The sequence below is a fragment of the Tiliqua scincoides genome, chromosome 3 (genome assembly GCF_035046505.1).
Source record: "Tiliqua scincoides isolate rTilSci1 chromosome 3, rTilSci1.hap2, whole genome shotgun sequence".
NCBI classification, from domain to species: Eukaryota; Metazoa; Chordata; class Lepidosauria; order Squamata; family Scincidae; genus Tiliqua; species Tiliqua scincoides.
Genome location: NC_089823.1, coordinates 85180176 through 85201663, shown reverse-complemented (window position 1 = coordinate 85201663; position 21488 = coordinate 85180176). Strand labels below are relative to the sequence as shown.

Here is a 21488-nt window from a genome sequence, read left to right as displayed (position 1 = left end):
GCAGCTGTTACTTGTAAATATTTAAGGCCAGAAAGAAGTCTATGTTGATTTCTGAGAATTCATAGTTAATAACTGAGTGAAGTAAGGCCTCAAGTCAGTATTCTGTTTGCAAGAAACTGTGTCCCTGAACATTAAAGGATTGTTTTGAAATATAGTATTCTGCCCAGTTCTTCATGTTTCATATCTTCTAATTCATACCTCCAGAAATCTGGGTTGACGCAAAATATGTTTTAATAAAATACCAGGAGTTAGTGAGACTCCCATAAAAATTAAAGAAATTAAAGAGCCCAGGTATCATTTCTATATAGTGGGACTCCTCATTTTTATTACAGAAATTTTTTAACACAACTTCATATTTTCTATCTTTTAGCTAACTATTTGAATGTGGACTGAAGGAAAGTTGTTAGAGAAAAAACAGAGCAAATAGCCACACACACAAATAATTGGTTCCTGTGAGGCAGAGAATGTCCTTGGCTACCATATATACAAGTATGAGTAGACAGTACTGTAAGCCATACACAGTCAGGTTTCTGAGGTAGAAAATCATTGATATTGTGGTGAAATTCTGCAAAACCCAAGGTTTTCTAAGATTAAAAAACAGCCTAACCTTGAAACAGTTCTTTGCTTTTTGCAACTGCATTTATTCAACTGTGAAATAATTAATGCATTCAATTTTTTGTCCACATACACACAGTTAATTGGAGATAGCTATGATAAAGCATATACTTTAGAACTTTGAAAAATCACATACAATTAGGCACTTGCACTCATGCAACCGTCAAAGAGCTATAGTACAGAAAAAAAAACAACAATTCAATTACAAATCTCCGTTAAAAGTTGGGCAATTTTGGGTTTAGTACTTTATAAACTGTACAAGATGGACATCTTGCAACAAAACATTTCTATATTATTCTGAGAATGCTGCCATCTAGTGGATTTATTCAATACCCTCTCTCAAACAAAATTAATGCAACATATCATGTACATATTCATGTCCAAGTGCACCCTAGGCGGGCAAGTTACTTCTCAAACTGGGTAGGGAGGTGCAGGGCACCACGGTTGTTACAATGGCAGAAACAAGATTTACAAGTGTGTACAAAATCTGAAAGCGGTTTTCATACAACACTTACAATTCCAAAACTCTTTTTCAGGTTGCATAAAGGGTGCAGCACATATTTTAAACTTATAATTTAGAGAGCGGCAAGGAAAGCATGATACATAATTTGTCCCCTTCAATCCAGCTGCATTCACAAGAAACATTTCTAGTTAATACTTTAAGGCAGTGGTTTCCAAACGTTTGAGCACTGTGACCCATCTGCTCATATCTGCACCCCAAAGACTTGCCTGGAATCTCCAGAGGCTACTTCAGGGTTGCACCAGCTGGCTGCAAGCTTCCATTGGCCTTTGTGGGCCTCAGAATACCTCCTGGACACAAAAGAAAATTGCAGAAGCAAACTGGAAGTAGCTCCTGCAAACCAAAAATAGCTTCCTTTTGAATCGGGGAAGCATTTTGATGTCCACAGTGGGCCAATGCAACCTGGAAGCAGCCTCCAGGGACTCCAGGTAAGGCTTTTTGTCGCAGATTTGAGCATTAGGTCATGACCCACAGTTTGGGAAATGCTGCTTTAAGGAAAAATTAAGGAAATCTGAATTTGAAACTATCCAGGAATATTTTTTTTAAATAAAAAAAGGAACACCTTCTCAAAAAGAAAAATAAATAAATGCAAGTTTAAAGCTCATCTGTGTGGAAGAACATTTACTGACTACATAAGAACACATGAAGAGGCCACTGGATCAGGGCAAAAGCCCATATAGTCCAGTTTCCTGTATCTCACAGTGACCCACCAGATGCCTCAGGGAGCACACAAGACAAACAAGTGACCTGCATCCTGGTTCTCTCCCTTGCATCTGGGAGGCATTGGGTAAGCTCTTAAGATAGGAAATGAGCAAGCAGTTATTGAGTGATACGTAGGCATGGACTGCAGCTAAATAACCTAAGCGTGGGCGGTGTTGATCGCCTGGAAATTTACCACAGATTCAGGAACAGTGTGCATGCCAAATCCTTGAGGAAGATTTAAATGGACAAGGCCAAATCATATCCTATACACATTTACCTGGGAGTATACTCCACTGAACTCAATAGAACTTACTTCTGAATATACAAACATAGGATTGTGCTCTAAGATTGTTTGTCTCTGTCATGGACACATGTTTCGACGTACAACACTTGAAGGTCACCATATTCATATAAGTAAAGGAGGATTTATCATCCCTTTTCATTTCTAAAGGGCAGCCTCTGTGTGTGCGTGAGTACATGGACAGCTGGACATGGCCTTATATTGTGCCAAACCATCTAGTTTAGCATCATCTGCATTGACCAGAAGCTTTAGGAATTAAAGTGGGACCTTCTGTATGGAAAGCATGTGCTCTACCACTGAGCTACAGTCCTCGCCCTTTCATATCTGTACTTGCATTTATTCACCTATTTCCCCAAAACTTACCCTGACAGCATTTCAAATATCAGAATGCCCAGGGCCCACCAGTCCACTGCTCTTCCATGCCCTTTACTCTGTATGACTTCTGGGGCAAGATACTCTGGGGTCCCACACAACGTCCAGGTCCTAAGAACAAATAGTAAGAATTAATATGAAACTAGAATTAAAATTCATATTGTCAAAGGATTAATCTCATGCTGACTGAGCAGCCCAAGGTAAAAAGACTAATAATAAGAAACAGCTTGCAACATTTAAAGATTTACAAACATCACAGATACATTATAGCATTCCAAAACCCATGTACATAGGTGTTTTTCTGACTGCTTATAAATGAGATGCTTAGTGCCTATCTTTCATGTTTCCTTTAATGTGCAAGAAGAACTGGAAGCTCCTGAATGCACAGGATTTCAACTCAAATGAGCAGTTTGATTTAAGACAAACAAATGCTTCATCTTCTGAATCAGAAGCATCTGTATGGGTTAAGATGGTCATTAAGATAACCTTGAAAGTTCCAAACAGACTGGGACTAGATCACCACCAGCCCTTCAAATAGAACATGCCTCATGCCTGAGGGGGGACATGATTGAGACATACAAAATTATGCAGGGGATGGACAGAGTGGATAGGGAGATGCTCTTTACACTCTCACATAATACCAGAACCAGGGGACATCCACTAAAATTGAGTGTTGGGCGGGTTAGGACAGACAAAAGAAAATATTTCTTTACTCAGCTTGTGGTCGGTCTGTGGATCTCCTTGCCACAGGATGTGGTGCTGGCGTCTAGCCTAGACGCCTTTAAAAGGGAATTGGACAAGTTTCTGGAGGAAAAATCCATTATGGGGTATAAGCCATGATATGTATGCGCAACCTCCTGATTTTAGGAATGGGTTAAGTCAGAATGCCAGATGTAGGGGAGGGCACCAGGATGAGGTCTCTTGTTATCTGGTGTGCTCCCTGGGGCATTTGGTGGGCCGCTGTGAGATACAGGAAGCTGGACTAGATGGGCCTATGGCCTGATCCAGTGGGGCTGTTCTTATGTTCTTATGTTAACATGGAAACAAACTGTGAACCAGTATAACCCAAATTACACTGATATTTTGGCAGCCATATTTTGAACCAGTTGTAGTTTCCAGACTGTGTTCAGAAGGTGGAACCACTGACAGACTGCTGCAGAAGTCTAGCCCAGTGGTTTCCAAAATGTTTTGACTGGTGGCTCCCTTGACCTACTGGGCCATTAGCTGCAGCTCCCCATTAGGGCTACACTCTTATACATTGTACAGGGTGGCAGTTTTTTTTGCTAGAACTCCATGGTTCCCCTGGTTGGTTTCCATGGTTCCCTGGGGAATCATGGCTCATAGTTTGGGAGCCACTGGTCTAGCCTATGGGAACCGTCCAGCCAGGTCCATGTTCCTAATCCAAACTCAGACAGAACTGTGCAAACTCCCTCAAATGAGGATTCTGAAACCTCCAGGAAACTAGGTGCAAGTATGTAATATTCTAGAGCCCTGAGAACATGGATCTGTGCAGTTCTTGAACTAGCCAACAAAACTCTGAGAAGCTTCCCAACCTGAATGGGAAGTTTGTGCAAATGCCCCATATATATTCCATTAAGTCTCTAAGCCTATGATTTTAAAAATCTTTTTTAACTTAGGGTGAGGCCAAATGCATTCTTTTCCAAAGCAACAGCATTAAATACAAGTTAGATGCTTTACTGTGCAAGCAGTAAAAACTTTGTACTACAAAACCTGGAGAGAGGGGCTCCAACTACAGTCACATGTAGTTATGTGAGGAGGGGACTACAGTCACATGTAGTTATGTGAGAAGAAGCTGTAGCTCAGTGATGCAGCACATGCGGAAAGATGTGAAACCTCTGTGAAACCTTGAAGAGCTTTCAGTCAATATATACAGTTACTGGCCTAGATGGGGCAAAAATTTGACTCTGTATAACAAGGGCTAGCTCCATAGCTAGTAATAGTAGAACATCAGTGAGGCTCAGTACTGAGCTGAGCTAAGGAGGGGTTAATCCTGCTGGAGATATTATTATTATTATTATACAGGTATTTATATACCGCCTTTCTTGGTCGTCAGATTTCTCCTCAGACTTTATTCAAGGCCGTTTACATAGGCAGGCTATTTAAATCCCCATAGGGATTTTTACAATTGAAAGAAGGTTCTATTTTTCAAGAACCACAACATAAATATAAAATAAATTTATTTAATAAATTAATAAATTTATGAAGATATAAAAATCAGGATATAAAGGAACGATAGTATTACTTCCAAGTAACTGATATTATATAAAAATTAAATACAACACAACTCCGTGTATCCTGCAAGACTCACAGACATAACTGGAGGTAGGAACCTGACCCACACAGCTAGCTGTGTAGATACCCTTGCACTATGAAATTGCTGCCAGAAACTTGATTATATCTTTGTAAAAGGCAAGAGATTAAGAAAGGCAAGAGATTAAGAACACTGTATTGATTTTTGAAGAAATCAGCGGTTTAGAAGAAAAAAAATCGTTTTGAAATATTGTATATTTCATTCGTCTACATTACAACATAGGGTGTCTCACATGGTAGTTGCAATCAAAATATTTAAGCAGCAAACCAGTCAATGTAAATTCCATTCCTAAGGCTTGTGTTAGAGCATGTAACGTCAATTGTGTGGCATGATGCCTTGCATACCAATACAGTCATGCAAAGGCTTATTACAGTCCAATGTATTCATTTTTCTAATTACTATCCGATAATATATTAACCTGATATTTTCTTCCCAATGTAATAATGAGCTAAACCACACATTTAGTTGTCCTCAAAAGGCAGGAGCCAAGGCGATAGTACTACACTGCATTTTAACTTAAAGATTTAATTTTAGGAGTACACAAAAACTGTAAATATTTTTCTCAAGCTTAGTACTCAAAATTGAGTGCTTATTCACAAGTATATTTTTCTCAAGCTGTTCAAATGATTAAAAAAGCATAAAAGCTAGCTGTTTAAATTGTCAACTCAAGAAACTTGAGGCATCATTTTAAACTTTGTCCCTTACAAAATATTGCATTCTAGTGCCATCTAGCAGCAGTCCCTGATTATTACTGTCTGTGTTTTTACATCATGTCAGCTATTTATTAGCTCCTGAAGCTAATTTCATCTTCAACAGGAACACTGAACATTTAAAATAGGAGACCCCATCAGCACAAGTGTTATCTGTGCAATTAGACCATGCTTTTATCATGAACTGTTTAAAATGTTGTGACTGTTACGTTCAAATCTTCCCTACTCCAAAGGCTGGTCTAAAAGCTACCATACAGAAGCCACTTTGTACCAAAGCACATAGGAACTAATCACATCATAAAGCTGGTCTTGTGGAACTTGTTCACCATGCAACTGCAATATTCTCCTTAAATACAGAGGTAAAGAGCTTTTTTAAAAAATGCACTTTTATATTGAAAGCATCATAAGCAATGTATAAATATTACTTATGGTTGTAAATAGTCAAAGAAAATAGCCCATTCCTTTACAAGTACTTGTTTCAAGCAACAGCCAGTTAGGAATTGAAAATCCGCTTATGCAAGCAAGCATTGTACAATGAAGGATAGAAGAAAAGGTCATAGGTCTTCTGTTTCTTCAGAAAATACACAAATTTCAGACTGAGAAACTTGCTTTAGGGCAATGATTTAGATTGGTTTGTCTTGTGGTTTGATCACAATATAAAATCACTGGAACTAATCGATCCACTCTGGAAAAGAGCATATTTAAACCAGAAAGAACAAAACGTTTTGAACTTACTTCTACTATACAGTATTTGTTAATATTTGTCAGAATCCTGACAAATCTCCAGAAGAATGGAGCTAAACAGCTAAAGTAGTCACCAAAACCACCCGTATTCAGCTTGGTCTATCTACAGCTGGAACCTTTATTGGCATAAATGATCTTAGAATTATGTGATGGAATTTAGGGAAGGTAGTTTTCCAAGGTACAGTTTTCCAAACAAAACCATTTAATGAAGATAATGAATCCAACACATCTAATGTTTATAGAGTGAAGCAAAATACATTTTTCTCCAAGTGGATAGGATTGAGTCTATGGCTGCAGACATATAAAAGGTTGTAACACTTGTTGAGCCTGCTTTCACAAAGACTGTCACAGAAGTTTCTTGCCCCAAAACTGCTGCTGCTGCTTCTTCCTCTCTCACCTGGGGAGACTTAAAGCATTCCATAGTCAGATGATGGAGATGAAAGGAAGCTACACTGCTTCCATATCAGACACCCAGTTGCACGGTGCTCTGTGACTTTTTCCAGATGAAAGATGTGGTGGTAGCCCTAAGTGAATCGTTTCATTACATGGGAAGAAGAGAAGGCAAGATTTTTCTGTTTTGAAGGGAAGCTCACAGAACTGCAAATGTACTGCAAGTCCTTTTTCTGTAAGGTCAGTCTTTAGCCTCAGTCAACCAGCACTCCCAAGCCAAACCAAATATGAGTGATTTAGTCTGCAAAGCAGTTGGTGACCAACAATGAGCAGAAGATGATTCAAACTGCAAGCAGAGATAGCCCACATTAGTCATGCCATTCATAACCTGAAACAGTTTTGCTGGGTAGTATTTGCAGACAGAAGAACAAAGATTGTGCTCTGATCAGTGCTGTGCCATTCATAGGCTTCTGCTACTGAAGGTATTTTTACCTTAATTATTTACTAAATAAATTTATTTATTTAGCAAATAATTATTTACTAAATAAATAATTTATGTTATTTTCTCAATCTCAAACAAATGCCCCAAATGCCCCAGTCTACTCTTAGCAGCACTAGCTGCGCTTTAGCTATCTTCCTATGTTATCCCCCCTCAATCTCCTGTATACCAGAAAACCCTATAGAAACAAAGGGGGGGAAGGACTCCAAAGATACCCTGTGTCAATGGACCGAGTCAGATGCCATTCCACAAAGGATAAACAAATGTTAGAATAGATAACTTGGAGGCCCTGACCTCCTGGGGTTGTGGTTTTCCTTTAACTAGTAGCTGTCACTTGTTACTTTTATTATATAGGAGTAAAATAGTTGAACAGGAGTTATTACTTCTCTTAATTCAGTTGAATTACAACAAAATATCAATTTACCAAGGAAGAAAGCAGAAAGTCTGCCGCTAATACATGGCGAATACTGTATATAGTGTTTTACTATAAAGAGATCAACATACTCACAAAGGTAAATGTAGTTAGCATAATATGAAACGCAGGTATGGTAACATCATTCATGCTATTGGTTCATATTCTTTTTATAAGCCATATCAGTTTTAAATCGGTAGTATATATGAACTCTGTCATTCTACTGTGAGATGCCAAAAATGAAAGGCAGTGAATTTAACTTCATTCCTACTATCCACTTCCCTAAAAGAGTTCAGTTGAGATGTCAGGATGTTCAATTGAGAAAACAGGTAGTATTATACAAGATCCTCAACTTTCCACACTGCATGCAAAGTCACTCTAGGCTTAGACGTTTCACTTTGTACTTAATCGCCATCTAAATTATCACAGACTCTGTTAACCAGAATCTGTAGCAATCAGCCTTCAAATAAATATTTTCCAAGTCATTCTGAAAAATCTCTGCAATGCAGAGGATTCTTGGGCATGTTCTGTGATGCATAGACAAGTAAGGACACAACTGTAACTGTGCCATGGGCCAGCGCAAGTCCCTTGTGCCAACCTGGGAGGGTCACAAATGTGCTGTAAAGCATGTTTGCATCTCCCTCGGAGTAAGCAGCACTGGCATACGGAGGTGTGCCAGCCCACAGATGCCAGATCCAGCCTGTGCAGCGGCAGCAGTAGGCGAGTCCGTGCAGGCTAAGCTCAACTGGCGCGGGGCTGTGAAGAGGGCAGGGAAGAGGCATTCTGGGGTGGGGGGACAGCAGGCAGTGGGTGGGACAGTCGGCAGGCATGTGGGAAGTGGGCCAGGATCAAGTAGTTATGCAGGATCCTAGTTCTGTACCTGGGCAGCGTGGAGCAGCTTGAGGCTGCTCCCTTCTGCTCAGATCTGTGCCACCTTAGCGCAGAGTTCCCCTTGCCTTGGGTCAAGCTTCAGCCAGCCCCAAACTTGTGCTGGATACAGTGCAGACCCATTGGCCTGCCTGTTCCAGCGCAAGTTAGGATTGCACTGCCCAAGAAGAGGATTACCTAGAGTTTAGCTCATCACCAACATGCTTGAGCTGAGGGATTGCCCAAATATCCCCTGAACACTCCTGCAGCTCCATACTGTAGAGGAAGATCAGTAGGGGAGAGCAAACTGTCTTTTCAGGGCATTTGTTATTACAGATCTTCTCATTGAGGAACTCCAAATTATCTTGCAAAGGAACCTCAGAGTTCATTCAGACTGTGTTCTGGGGGATGACAGTAATCCAGTGCTTAATTCTGGACCACTTACTGCACATTTATTACCTGCAAATAGGGGTACTCATTCTTTTTAAACATTAAAATGAGGCCCATGAGATTAAATGAAAAAGGAATAATTTTCTTTCAGAACCCATTAGTTTCTGATTGTAAAAAGAAACATTTTTATAAGAGACCTCAAAATCCTTATAACAATCTGTACACTGTGTACAAGTCACTGAGAGGAAGGGAGCAATGGAACTGATACACCTTTAAAAATTGCTTCCACACACTGGTTCCTCAACTTTTCAGCACTGGGACCCAATTTTTAAAATGATACTTTATCGGAACCCATCTAGTTTTATGAGGGGTTTTTTTTTTTTAAAAAGGTGATCTAGAAAGAAGTAATATTTATTTATATATTTATTTTCTCCCTATTTTTACACGGGTTTGCAAACTGCAGAAGCTTAGCAGGGTAATTAGCAGCTACGGTATCTGATTTTTAATAGCCTCAGGGCTTGAGGCAATTAGTTATCTGATCTTTCCATCACTGTTTGGCAACCCACCAAATATCAGGTTGTGACCCATCAGTGGACCCCAACCCACTGTCTGGGAACCTTGTTGGCATCCTTCAGTCTTGGAAGACTATGGTATCGCACTCTGAATAGTGTTCTGGAACAGAGTGTCCTCTCCAGTGCGCGAAGCCTGGGTAAAGTAGATATGGAGGATAGACTGTTACCCATGCAGCAAATTCCCCCTCTCCACGTCTCTGAAATGGTCCAATGGAAACGCAGAAGCCAGTACGGTTGGTTCCAGCAGCGTAGCAGGAGAACACAAGTGACTGTGTTCAGCCATGAACTGTCTCAGGGACTCCGGCTCCGGATTTTGCCTCGAGGTTGACTCCTAAAGCCTTTTCCATAACTGGATGTAGCCACAAGGCAGTGGAGGTTTGGGATCAGAGTTTTCCTTCTCTCAGATGAGCTGCCTTCCCAGGCTAACGAGTCCCATCTACCTGGTGGCTGTTTAGTTGCCTCTTACGACAAGTACAGCCAAACTGAGGGCCTATTCTTATCCCCAGCCCCTAGGGGAAGTTTGGGAAACATGCTCTATAATAAGGGGGTCCCCTTACTATATCTGTCTGAAGTTCAACAAGTCTCATCTTTCAGACGGGTCACAGATTTCATTTTCATGCCAACAGGATAGCAATAAAAGAAACGTATACTTAAATTTTACAAATCTTGTACAGTACCCATCAAAAGCAATAGAAAAACAGCCCTTATAATGCAGGGGTAATCTTATCATTACTACTCTAACAAACCTAGTAATCATCAGGAATGCAGCTTCTTATGAAAGTCACATTATTTTCCTTCTAAATAAAAATCCAAATTTAGACTTTCCAGTGAGATGGTGTTGCACAGAAGTCACAGTTCAAGTTTTAACATTACCATTCTGTCACAGCAACAACAGCTTTAGAGACAGAAATGCAACCCAGAGCAGAGCTCCACAAAGCACTCCATTGCAAGGTATCCCAAACTACCCGCCCTTCAAAAATAATAATAATAAAAAAAGCAATACAAAAACAAAGGCTAGTTTTTGTGAACTTTCCCATGTGGCTTAGCACTGAAGTATAAACTACTCTTCCTGTAAAATTCATGACTTCTGCAAAATTTAAAAAGATTGAAATATTTCGGACTGAAGGACATGTCTGGATGTTGAACATGACATTTTCTTTCATATCTTTAGGACAAGAGAAATGTCTGAAATTTAAACATTTTAATATCTAGATGAAAACTGCCTGAGGAGGACACCTTCAATTCCTTGGACGAAAACTGAATAGGGACTTACTAGCAATCCCCCCCCCCCCCCCCAGGAACAACTTGCTGAAGATAAGATACCAGTTTATAAACAGGAACCTCCAGAAGGATGGCATCTGTTAATGCTCATCTGGTCATTTTTCTCCAACTTAGAGCCCAAACCTAAACAGTGTGTGCCCACTGTTGCAAATGAGCTGTAAAGCAAGTTTGGGAACCCTCAGCACCGGCCCAGTGCTGGAACTAGCCCAGCGCCAGTTGGCACCGAGCTAGTGCCGTTAGAAAGCCGGTGCTCCACTGCCCAGCGGCTGCCCGAACCATCAGGTGGTGGAGAGGTGGGGGTATGTGGGGGGAGGCAGCATGCCGGGGGAGGAAGCAGGGTGGGAAGAGGGTGGGGACTGGTGGAGCTCAGCTCCACTGGATCCTGAGCTCCGTACTCGGCCCTGTGGTCTGACATGGAGCACTTTGATTCTGTGGCAGCTCCAGAGCTGCTGCAGAATCAAGTAGTTCCATTGCAGGGCTACTTCCTTTACTCAGGGGAAGGGGATGAATATCCCCTTCTGCCGAAGAGGGAGCAGCGGCTGCTCAGGGTGTACTGGATGCCGTGGCAGCTATTTTCACCGCTGTGGCATCCCCGCGCTCTGGACAGCTCAGTACTGGGCTGTTATCTTTCCCAATGACATCCCTTGGACACATTTGTACTTGCTGTAAGGAAGTGCCTTATACAAAGCGAGACTAATGCTCCATCTAATTCAGTAATGTTTACTTCCAAATTCTTTAGATTTTAGGGAGAGAGCCTTCTCAGCATTGACCTCAAGATCTATTAACCGGAGAAACTGAATTTGAATCTGGCAAACTCCACATGTCAATGCATGCAATCCCCCAACAGAACTACATAGGCCAGTATGCAGAAATAGCAATGTTATCACATGTGTCAAAATGTGTTCAAGCTCATAATGCTTAGCCATACTGCAAATCAAATGCCATTTTCCCTAAACTTTATTCTTCCAGCTCAGAATACAAAACAAGATTCTGGGCATGCACAATCAATGGACCAGTTACCTAAAGCAACTTCTATGTAGACAAGTACATGCACAAAAAGTAATATTAGCCTCTTAGCCCAGATATTACACTTCTTGATTGCCAACTACTGTGATTAGACCACTCAACCACACAGTTTTTGAAGCATCTCTATTTGAGTCAATTGTTTTAGGTTGTTTAGCTTTAGATTTTCCAGAAATAAATCGAACATTCTCGTTTCTGGATACATTTGTTCTGGAAGGTAGGCAGGCAGGGCTGCATGCAAAAGAGAACAAGAACTTTAAGACTCTCCACTACAGCTAGTACCAGAACTACAACTCCCATGGAGAAATACAATATAGCTGCATGTGAAGCATTGTCAGAATACATGCACCAATAGCTCAACTGATAGAAAACTCTCAGAAGACTGATAAGGCTCACTAAATAAGCTTGGAAATTACCAAACCAATTCCAATGGAGAGAAGGGACTTTCACCCATTCAAACACAGAAGTCACTTTAATATTCTGGCATGTTCCCATCTCTGTTTGGCTAGATCACCTACTGTTCTGAGAGTACACTGAGTGATAACAGTAATTTTTAAAAATGTATGACTTTTTCTAGATTGTGACTAGTTAGGATACTTATTCACATATCTCCCATTAAATATCTGCACACTTGATGCACACATATGGGATAGGGATATATGGCCAGCTGTGGATGCTGAAAACATTCACCATGTTTAAAGTCAGACTCTCCCTTTTGAAACACAATGGCATTTATCAAGAGATGTAATGAATAAGTTGCATATTTCTTTGACCAGAAAGTATAAATGAGCCCTACAGATGTCTTTAGTTACTACAGCATGCAGTGATACCTTGCAGATGTGAAAATGCTACCACAGAGCACATACCTAAGACAAAACCTTCGTAACTTATTGCACCAGAAATGAAGTACTTTTCAAATAATGCTTATTCACTGACTTGTGAGACATGAGTGGCACAAATTCACATGGGAATTAGGCCTAATTTAGGCTGAAAATAACTGAAATGATTTTTCATTTCTACCCTTAAAATATTTCTGTTGTGTTACTTCAAAGTTCTCAAACTCTAATTTCAAGAATTTGCAAGGTATTTGTATCACCAATGGATTAAAAAAGAAATTGTTCTTCTGTTTCATGGTGGATGCTAACAGTTTTGTATGAAATTTCATCATCTACCCTCCCACCAAAAAAGATTCAGTAGGAAAAAGCTTACCTATCAACTAGCTTTTTAGCAAATCCAAAGTCTGTGAGTTTGATATGTCCCTCTTTGTCTAATAAAATATTTTCAGGTTTTAAGTCTCTGTAAACAATTTCTTTTGAATGGAGATATTCTATTGCACAAACAATTTCAGCAGAGTAAAACAGTCCAGTGCTGTTATTAAAGCGTCCCATGTTGCGCAGGTAACTAAAAAGTTCTCCCCCAGGTACATATTCCATCAACATATATAGAAAACGTTCATCATGGTAAGTCCAAAATCTGCAATAAAAGAGATACATATATAAAATATTAGTAAAACAACTTAATACAGCAAAAATAATCTATTAGTTTTCTTAAAGTACTGAAATTCAGACATACACTTGTTTTCTGAATAAGTTGGCCCCAAAGAGGAAGCAGTAAGAACTAGGAATTTGTTGAGTAGGGTACAGTGTCCGGTGGGAGAAGTGGTACAACTCCCCTAAAAACTCAAAAGTACAGTTAGGTGGTCAGCTACATCAACTCTGTCGCATAGGACAGCGGACTATTTTAAACATTAAATATTTCCAGCGTTGGGTTTCCTGAATGGTCGTTTAAAGCACTGAGTAAAAGCAGCTCCAAGAAGCAGGATTAGGCCTGTATAGTTTCCTTATGGGGTACAAAGACTAAAACCAAACTTTCATACTTATACAAGATCTCATACTGATAAAATACCCAGACCAAATCATCATTACCCAACAGATTTTATGGAAAAAAAACAACAACAACAGCATGCCAGATATTTGGCTGGATTCAAGAACTGCCTTCATCCAACAGAAGGATTCCTTTGGATTCAGTCCATTGCTTATAGGCACAAAAAATGCCTCACTGGTTATCCAACTATAATCTAGGGTCAAGCTGTATTGTTCTTATGAAAATAATTTGTTTTCATCTTTCCACAAATTATTATATAGAGAAAGTGGGAGTAAATGTTCATTTACACCATTTTAACAGTATTCTTAGAGATGGCATTCTGCCTTTAACAATCGGTTGTACCCAACTGAAGTTAGTCATGATTAAATCCAAATGAAATTAAGGGACTTAAAATTACTCAGGACTAAAGCTGCAATTCTATACACACGTACCCTGGAGTAAGCTCCACTGAACAGAAAGGCTACTACCAAGTAGTCATGCATAGGATTGTGCTGCAAGTTCTCATTGACTTTAATTGTTTATTCATGTCTTTCTTTCAATACCACCCCGTGTTCTTTGCATACAACTGTATCAGAAAAAGGTTTTGTGGCACAAGTGAGAAGTTTAAAAATAGCAATATGTCAACAGGAAGATTAGGCAAAGTGAAAGACGGAACTTTAAAAGCATGACTAGAGGGTTGGGACATCTTTCTTTAAACAGCTACTCACAACTTTGTAGCAGAAATGGATGACCTTCAATTAGTACACCAACTCCAGTGAATAACTCCTCATTCTCTCAGCAGTGCTCTGCTCTACTTTCTCTCTTGGCACTGTTCTTCTTAAAACAAGTTGCCATAATTTGGCTGAGGAGAGCTACTCTTACATTTGCATTTTTTCTTCCAGTTTTTGTCCTAGTACTAACTCACTGGGTCCTCTGCTTTTTATCAGACAGGATGGACTATTCTTAATGAACCTTTTGTGTGTCTTCCTTCCCTTCATCTTATCAGGGTGCAATGTTGTGTTGAAATTACTTTTGCAATATGTATTCACACCCCATCTGCTTCTATATGCTTTGTAAAATGCTGACATTTCCGGTGGCATGCTTTACTCCACCCATGACCACAAGATATTCAAAACAAGCAACAAAGCATATACAGGAGATTTTATCTTAAAATCTTAAACCAGAAGTTTCTTAAGAATAAAACTCTTACATAGAACTGCTGTATTTAATATATGTCAGAACACAGAATACATAGTATAAAATGAGTATATGCATGACTGACCCACGTATAAAGTGACCCGATACAGGGTGGGTGACGGGAGGAGCAGCAGATTCGTGACGCCCTTCATCCTAAATCATCTGCTGCCCTTCCTCCAGCTCACTGCAAACAGAAGCTACATAGAACCACTCCCCACTCTCTAAATGCTTAAATCCTTAGAGGCTTTCCAGTGGGGGCCTAAAGGCATTTTTGTTTACATTAGACTTCAGAGTCCAGGGGTTTTTAATAATGGTTATTTAGGTTTCTATGCTGGTTAGATCTTATTGGTCTGTCCTTTCTAAAGTATTGATTACTGCTGCTTCTTTGTGTTTCCTTGCTTGGGGGGTGGGGGCTTTTAATGCAGTATCTTTTAAAGTTTTATTATTTCTGTTTAGGAGATTTTAATTATCATATTATTGTTAATTTGATTTTATGTTTGTAAGCCGCTTTGAAAGCCCTTCAGGGAGAAAAAGTGGGGTATAAATTCAGTAATAATAAATGCTAACAGCAATCAGATCATCCCATTTCCATCCCATGCTCTGTACATATGCAGTGTTTAAAGAGACACATCTCCTTTAAACCCTGTAGGAATACTGAGTGTGGTTAAGAGACAAGCAGCTTTCTTTTTTTGGAGGGAGGTGCATGCCTCTACCCAGCAAAGGTGAGAGTGTTGGACAGTGCACCCAACTGGGCCAGCCCTGGGTGGGAGAGAAAAAAGAAAGCTTGCTAGAGCTCCAAATCACTTCTCCTCACCTACTTGGTGCTTATGAAGCATCAAATAGTCAGGGTGAAGTTCTGTCCTAGCTGCCCCCCTTCTCTCCAGGGCTGCTGGAAAGATTGGGGGGGAGGGAGACTGGTGCTCTCCAAATTACATCTTCCCACCTATCTGGCGTTTACAAAACACCACACCAGGCAGGGACAGGTGGTTTGGAACCAGCTCCCTTCCCTTTAGTTCATTTACCAGGAGTAAATGAACCAGGAGTGGCTGTCAACCTAGACAGCTCTGCTTCCATTTATATGAAGAAGTAGTGGCATGGAGCAGGGAGGCTACATATCAAGCTCCTGGTAAGAAAAGGGAAGTCTGCCCACATGCCCTCCCCCCCCAAACCTGGGGAGGGGGATTGAGTTATTACAGAGGCACACTGCTCCCGTGCATTGATAGGTTTGGGGCCACCCCCAAGTACATGATTTTTCAGATTTATCAGAATAGTCAGTCTCACATTCTCCTCCCCAAATGGGATGAAAGCAATGTTAAACACATGGCTGTCAGAGATTACGAGCCTGTAATGTCATAAAGGAAAAAAAAAGACTTTTATAAGCAAAAAAGCAGGCTGGAAAAAGGGGTTTCAATGGACACCTTAACTGCATTATCCAACAACATCCTAACTAGACACTAAAAGTTAAATATAATTTTTTTAAAAAAATTCTAGTCTTCATGTTTGACTCACAGGAGTCTTCATGTTTGAATCACAGGAGTTATGAGACCCATGTTATTAGAGCATACGCTCTACTTTGAAGGGTGGCAATTCCCACCAATATGCCACTAGCAATGGCATAAAGCTCATATTTCTCTGCTTGAAAAACATGTCAAGCTGTGGTTCAGTATGTGAACACCTGTGCCTTAAGAAACAAAGAAACTTTCCTTATGATGTGGAAGGAAAAAAACAACAAAGACAGATGAATCTTCTGCATCAGGTTACGCACACCCCAAAGAACAGTTCAAAGAACTGCATAATACAAATGCATAATACATTTTATGCAACATTGGTGTCCTGCACCCTTTGTACATTATTTACAACAGGGGTCTCTAAAGTTTTCAGCCTAAGGGCCGCTGAAATATCTGACACAGTGTCGAGGACAGGGGAAAAAAATTAAATATAAAATTTAAATAAATACATTAGTGATTGAACTTAGATGAATGACTGAAATGAATGAATGGGCTCAAATGTCCAGGATTCCTCCAAGCACCAACACAGCCCAAGAAGTAAAACACACATACTTAAATGGACCCCCATTCCCCCACCCCACAAGCACAACTCTGGTTGTGTTTGGTCAACTGGGCCAGAGACTCTCAGGGGATCAGAGGCTGGCCACGGGCCAGATAGAGGCTCTCTGCGGGCCACATCTGGCCCCTGGGCCTGGGTTTGGAGACCCCTGATTTACAACAAAAAACAGTTCTCGTTTTAATAAATGCGTTGTAGGAGTATTTCTAATGAACAAGAAACACAAATGCTACAGTAGCCATCCTGAAGACTGTGGAGTAACCCAAGTTGATATGAGGTTGAATGCTGAAACTAAACATTGTGCCACAAAATACGGGGGGAGGGGGGGAAGCTTACAGTCTGATCAGAAATGGATGATTCACTTCTTTCAAAACTGATTTTTCATTGTGCACGTGCTGTTCTTGTTTTAGTCGAATGACATCCGGGATGCTCATTACTTTCAATGCGAAGTAGCATTTGGCCGATTTCTCTTTCACCAGATGAACCCGCCCAAAAGTACCTGTCCCTGAAAGTTAAAGAGTAAAATATTTCAAAAGGGGAGAACATTTTGTCATTATAATTTATAAGGAATCAATAGAGCCATTAGGTTAAAAACAAACAATTAGTAGAAGCATAACTTTATAAATTCTACATAGCTTATGGCTTACAAATATTAGATACCTCTGTCACCAGCTTCTGATTAACAGAAGACATATTTTCAACTTGGAAAAGGATAAAAGGTAAGTAATATTGGCTATGCCCACTTGTCTCTTTTCATGCTACCCAGGACACATGCAAAGGGATCTTTAACCCCCAGTGTGAAAAATAGCAGAGGATTCCAGCTGCTCATTAGCATTTCCTTATGTCTTAGCTTAATGCTTCTCAAGCTTTTTATCTCTGCAACCCACTTCACCAGCCATGGTGGCTATGTCACACCCCAGAATGGCTTGTGGTTTCTGGGTAGTGCTGACGCACAACCCACTTCATTGGACACATCACACCCCAGAATGCCTTGCAGCTTCTGGGTAGTGCTGGCACACGACCTACCAAAAATTGGGTTGCAAACCTCAGTTTGAAAACCACTGTCTTAGTTTGTACATGGAATGAGCCAGTGGTTCTCACACATTTAGCACTGGGACCCACTTTTTAGAATGAGAATCTGTTGGGACCCACCAGAAGTGATGTCATGACCAGAAGTGACATCATCAAGCAATTTTTAACAATCCTAGGCTGCAATCCTACTCACACTTACCCAGAAGTAAAAGTAGTATAGTATAGTAAAAGATCCATTCACTATATTGTTAAAAACATATATATAGTAGCCTGTTAAAAGTACAGATCTGTAACATTTCCTCAAATGCAGTCGCATACCATGGGAGCATCAAGTCTAATATATTAAAAATAAAATACTGAAATGAATGGGAACCCACCTGAAATTGGCTTGTGACCCACCTAGTGGGTCTAGACCCACGGTTTGAGAAACACTGAATGAGCATTTCAATAAAGGCAGGGTTCTTCAGCCAAAAGCAATTCTGGATGTTTACAGTGACAGAAAGCAGGTTAAAGACTTTTTTGATAATATCTGCCTATTAAGAATTGGGTGGAAACATAATAAGGGGGGCAGGTTTTGTGGAATCAAGAGGTATGTTGCTACCTGAACTAATCCCTTGGGTCTCTAGTTCCCTATCCCGATTTACAGATTCATCTGCTAACCCATGCTGTCTGTGACTAAATGAACATTAGATCAGGATGGTCAGTGACGTGCATATAAAACCACAAGTGTGGCTTTGCATGAAAAAAAATTAAATAAAATTAAGTGATGCTGTTCTGGTGACCTAAGTTGACTAACTTTTGCAGCTTGAGTAGCGTCCTGTGTTCTACATTCTTCCACATTCAATCTTTTAAAGATTTAAAGCAATTTTAATGGTACCAAATGCAATTTTGGGTAGCCAATGCCTAAGCCAGCGATTCCCAAAGTATGCATTGCTATATCCTAGACCAGGGGTGTCCAAAGTGTTTGGCAGGAGGGCCACATCGTCTCTCTGACACTGTGTCGGGGGCTGAGGGAAAAAGAATTAATTTACATTTAAAATTTGAATAAATTTGCATAAGTTTACATAAATATATTAAAGATGAACTTATATGAATGAATGAAGGTCTCAAGGCCTATAAAAAGCCTTGCACAAAGCAAGGCTGGCCTTTCCTTTGCTGCTGCTATTGCATCACAGACGTGAGACAACAAGCAGTGGAGAGAGCCCTCATCCCACAGCTCACGTGAGAGGTCAAACAATCGCCCTCACACTGAGAGCAGTTGCGTCAGGCCAGTGTGGGCTCCAACAAATCTCTGGAGGGCCAGAGGCTCATTGGAGACTGGGGCCTCCCTGAGGGCCGCATTGAGAGGCCTCGAGGGCTGCAAGTGGCCCCAGGGCCGGGCTTTGGGCACCCCTGTCCTAGAGCATTGTGAGACACTCAGAGGGATGTTGTGGGACCCCCTGCTGCCCAGCAGCGAGACTGTCGCACAAGCCTCCAAAGAACAGCAGGAGGCTCACGATGGTGGGCAGAGCTGCACACTGAGAAAACTGAGTGAGACTTCTGAAAATATTAAGGATTTTCCCCTCTCTTAACTTTGAGCTTCATAGTGTACCTATTGGCATATACCAAGTACAGTGCTTGTTATCACAATTTTATTGTGCTCTTATCATCACTCCGCTGCTGCACAATATGACTTGGGCTTTTAGACAGAGACATGAAGTTGTTTTTAAGAAGTGCCATGTCAAATACAAGATTTAATCCATCTGAATCATATCAGAATCTTATTCTTCGAAATCAAGTAGTCAATGAGGACAGAAACTTTTCTGATGCAACCTTACGTCAAGGTTAAAAAAGCTCACTCTTCTTCCACTCCACCCATAGGTTAATTCTTAATACAAAAGCCTCAGTTATCCATAGCCATACAAAAACTCCAAAAAGAGATACATGCATGTGAAACCTTGCAAACAGCTGTGATAAGAAATGAATTTTCATACCATTTTCTACCCAGAGTGGAAAGTCACACTCTATACATTCAAGTCAATCAAATACACTGATGGCTCATCATCCTAAAAACAGAAGCTTTACAAATGTATATTGAGTTGAAGATTTCCCACACTCCATGGCTAAATTTGATGTATTTACCTGCTTAAAAGTTTTGGCTCATTCTACAGGGATTCTTTTGAAATCTCTGCTGCTTTCACTAAACACTGAATCAATTACAAAACACATTAAAGCAAATTAAAAATGAACTGAATGCTTTTGTTACTATGACCATTTGAATGTAACTTCATATTCCTCTAATGGAAGAATGCTAGAGAGGCATTTAAGGGTCCAATCCTATCCAATTTCCCAGTCCTGGTACAGCCATGCCAATGGGATGTGCAGTCATGGAGGCCTCCTCAAGGTAAGGGAATGTTTGTACCCTTACATTGGAGCTTCATTGTACCTGCATTGGTGCTGGAAAGTTGGATAGGATTGGGCCCTCAGTCACTTATCAACAAACAGGAAAAACTGCAGCCAAGCAAAGTTATAAAATGCTCAGAAGTCTAATGCAAATTGATTTAACTGCAACCGCTTAACACACCCTGATTGAGATAGTGCTTTGATTTTAAAACACAGTAAATGTAAACAGTGTTCAAAAAAGGCAAGTAACATATCCAACATATTCATCTAACCATCCTGGGAAATTTGATTAAATCCCTTAACACTCTTGTCAGGTTGCATGAACATAGCAGTAAACAACCTTGTTTTCATGGTGGGCTTGCACTGCAAGAAAATTTTGGACAAAAGACTACCTGTGTAGTACAACTTGCTCATGTGTAATTCTGAGTCACCTCTAGACAATAATAATTCTACTGACTATTGTCAGAGACACTTAGAAGCTTTTTGAATTTTTTTTCCTTTGACAAACTGCTTTGTGAATAAGAGTTATGGGGAAAATAAATGGATGCACACAAGGATTAATACATTCCTTCTTTCATAGGTGTTCTCAAAAACTGGAATGCATCAGTGCAAGCCAAGGGAAACCAGCTTTTCTATCCAATCTGTAGGACTCAGTACTGGTAGAGGACTTAAGGGACCTCTCAGGCAAGGAACCATTAGTGGAGCCCTTTTAACCAGCAAGATACTGGGTGCATAAACCAAGAGTTCTCATGCTGCCTCCAACTCTCTCTAGTGCCCCACAAAAATTGAGAACAGCAGTTCTGTTTGGTTGGTGGGATTTTTTGGAGGACGGACAGACCAGGGAAACCTAGACTTTGCTACCATCAGGAGATGGAAGTGATGGGACTGCATTTGCAAAAATTTTGCATTTGTTCCTCCAAGCAATAGAAGGTGAAAAGATTTGCTCTCCATGCAAGGCTCTACTACTCACTATTAAATAAAAATTGTGTTACTATTTATAGACCTCTAGAAATAATCTCACAGGTTATACCAGACATGTGGCAAACATCCTTCAGTCAGTGCTCTTGGAGAAAAACAAACAGAGAAGCCTATACCCATGCAAGAATGTACAGACTTCTCAAGCAGCTTTCTGCCTATTTAGGAGACCAAATGAGGTCACAGTCTTGAAAACAAACCTACTACTGCTATATGAACTACTGAAAAATGTCTATTCCTGAGCC

General features: G+C 40.4%; 1 protein-coding gene across 1 annotated transcript in view; it reads right to left on the bottom strand.

Moving 5' to 3' along the window:
• The window catches only part of PRKX (protein kinase cAMP-dependent X-linked catalytic subunit), a 66155-nt gene that overhangs the window by 11511 nt on the left and 33156 nt on the right, over positions 1–21488 (bottom strand). Inside the window, exons 2-4 of the mRNA XM_066619889.1 lie at positions 17191–17359; positions 12940–13203; positions 2502–2621 (exon numbers count right to left, since the gene is read on the bottom strand). Coding sequence (XP_066475986.1) covers positions 2502–2621; positions 12940–13203; positions 17191–17359 — 553 coding nt within the window. The remainder of the gene's footprint in view (positions 1–2501; positions 2622–12939; positions 13204–17190; positions 17360–21488) is intronic.